We start from the raw sequence: 2,277 nt of genomic DNA, 5'->3' as shown, positions 1-2,277 counted from the left end.
AAATAAAATAAACCAATTTAAATATTTACCGGCCTGGTCTGATTACAAAAAACAGAAGCTTGTATTAAGGGATACTGGTGATGGTGAAGAAATAGATTTTTGAAAGAAAATCTAAACTTGGATGAACTTAGTTGGAAATGAATTACGAATGGAGAGGAGACTTTTAACCCTAGGCTTCAAAATCAAATTAAGATATTAATATTATGTGTGTATCTGTTTCTTAGTTCATGAATATTGTCTAACAACTATTTGATATCTACATTTTTCTTTTTAAATTTTGTATACTTGGTACAGAGTCTCACTACACAGCTCAGACTCATATGATCACCCTGTCTCAGCCTTCCCAGCGCTAGGATTACAGGAGCATGCCACCATGCCCGGTCTTGGTGGCTGGCTCAACATGGGGCCAGCATGGCATGTGGTACCTGGGATCAAACCTGGGTCCTTGTGTTTGCCTAGGCATGCGCTTAGACCACTGAACTATTTCCATGGCCCCTTGCGTGTTTTATTTATGTTTAAATCATATATAAATATAGGGTCAGCAAGATAGCTCAGTGGTCTAAAGTGCCTGCTGAGGTAAGCTTAGGCAAGTGCAGGGACCATGGTTTGATCCCCGGCACCACATGTAATGCCAGCCCCGCCCTCAGGGTGGGCTGAGCTGGCCACAGATAAATACAAATTGTATGATTATTATGGATATCTAGATTATATAAACTTATATAGAATAGTATATAATATGTTACATAGATTGTATAAATGTATTATATATAAAAATTCCGTCTCAAAGTGGCCCCTAAGATGTTAGTTGAGATCACTCCCTGTAGTTTACTAATCTGGCACCAGAAGTGTTTGTACAATCATAGTTTAATGCCTTATTGGCAAGGAATGGTGGGTGTTTTTGAAATATTCCCAACACTTCATTTTGGGCACATTTATTGATTTCATCTCTGATATATATATAGTTTTTTGTTTTTTTCAAAACAAAACACAGTCTTGCTATGTAGTATGTAGTTCAGGCTGGCCTTCAACTCACTATGTAGCCTAGGCTGGCCTTGAACTCTCAGTAATCCTTCTGGCTCAGCCTCTGAAGTGCTGGGATTACAAGTGTGTCCCCCATCTGGCTTCTTAGTAAGGTATCTTTAAGTTATTCTAATTCATACTGTCTCCTTTAGAAACTAAGAATTTAGAGGATGAAGAGAAAGACAATCCTATGGAAGAATGGGGTTCTGAAATGAGAGCTGCAGAGAGAGGTAACCAAATTACTTAAGGAAATACATTGAGGGAGCCATCTGCCTCGAGTTTGTTTATATATTGTGACAACATTCTCATATGTCCTTTCATGTTTTGTTTTCTTTTCCTAGATTTAGAACAGCTAAAAACTGACGAGGAGGAGCTTCAAAGGTCAGCCTGCAATCTGAGTGTTAGAAAATGTAATACTGTATTCCATAAAAAATTGTAATGCTGGGGCCAGGGAAATGCCTCAGTAGGATAAGCACTTGACTGGCAAACGCAAGGATCTGAGTTCAATCCCTGGTTCCACAAAAAAAAAAAAAAAAAAAAAAAATGTAATGCTGATTTTCTGCCTTGAGAGACAAGTTTAGGCACATGATTAATCCTGATTCAGGCTTCTGCTGGAAGGTGATATTGCTCAAGCTTGAATACTGTCAGGATCCTTTTAAAAAAAATTAAGCCAATGGGCTGGTGAGATGGCTCAGTGGTCTAAAAGCACCTACTTAGAACAAGCTTAGCAAAGCAGAGGGACTGTGGTTCAATCCCCCAGCACCACATGCCAGCCAGCCCCGCTCCCTGGTGGGCTGAGCTGGACACACACACACACACACACACACACACACACACATAAAATTTAAAAATAAATAAATAAATTAAGCCAAGTATTAAACGATTTTTATTGCATTTAGATGAATACAAGTATAAAATGAAGCATCTTAGGCTCATGAATTAGTTCAACTGTAGCACAAAAAGAAATTAAATATAGGGGGCCAGTGAGATAGCTCAGCAGACTAAATGCCTGCTTAGTCAAGCTTAGGCAATGGTTAGATGTTGGCACCGCGTGCTGCAGAGCCCCGCCCCTCAGCCCAGAGTCCTGGCATAGTAGCCATGCCTGTAATCCCAGTGCTGGGGAGGCTGAAAGCAGGAGGATCACCATGAGTCCCATCTGCATTGTGAGACCCTGTAACAACCAAATATATTTTTTAAAAATTCAATATAAATCATGACTAAACTAAATAAAATTCCAGTCAACAACATTATTTTTTT

At 39.3% G+C, this 2,277-nt stretch overlaps 1 protein-coding gene across 1 annotated transcript in view; it reads left to right on the top strand.

Moving 5' to 3' along the window:
* The window catches only part of Knl1 (kinetochore scaffold 1), a 68,275-nt gene that overhangs the window by 45,825 nt on the left and 20,173 nt on the right, over positions 1-2,277 (top strand). Inside the window, 2 exon segments of the mRNA XM_023712641.1 lie at positions 1,173-1,250; positions 1,362-1,401. Coding sequence (XP_023568409.1) covers positions 1,173-1,250; positions 1,362-1,401 — 118 coding nt within the window.

The sequence above is a fragment of the Octodon degus genome, unplaced genomic scaffold, assembly GCF_000260255.1.
Source record: "Octodon degus isolate 3935 unplaced genomic scaffold, OctDeg1.0 scaffold00002, whole genome shotgun sequence".
Taxonomy (NCBI): domain Eukaryota; kingdom Metazoa; phylum Chordata; class Mammalia; order Rodentia; family Octodontidae; genus Octodon; species Octodon degus.
Note: the sequence above shows the minus strand (reverse complement) of the source record. Positions and strands in the feature narration are given on the sequence as shown.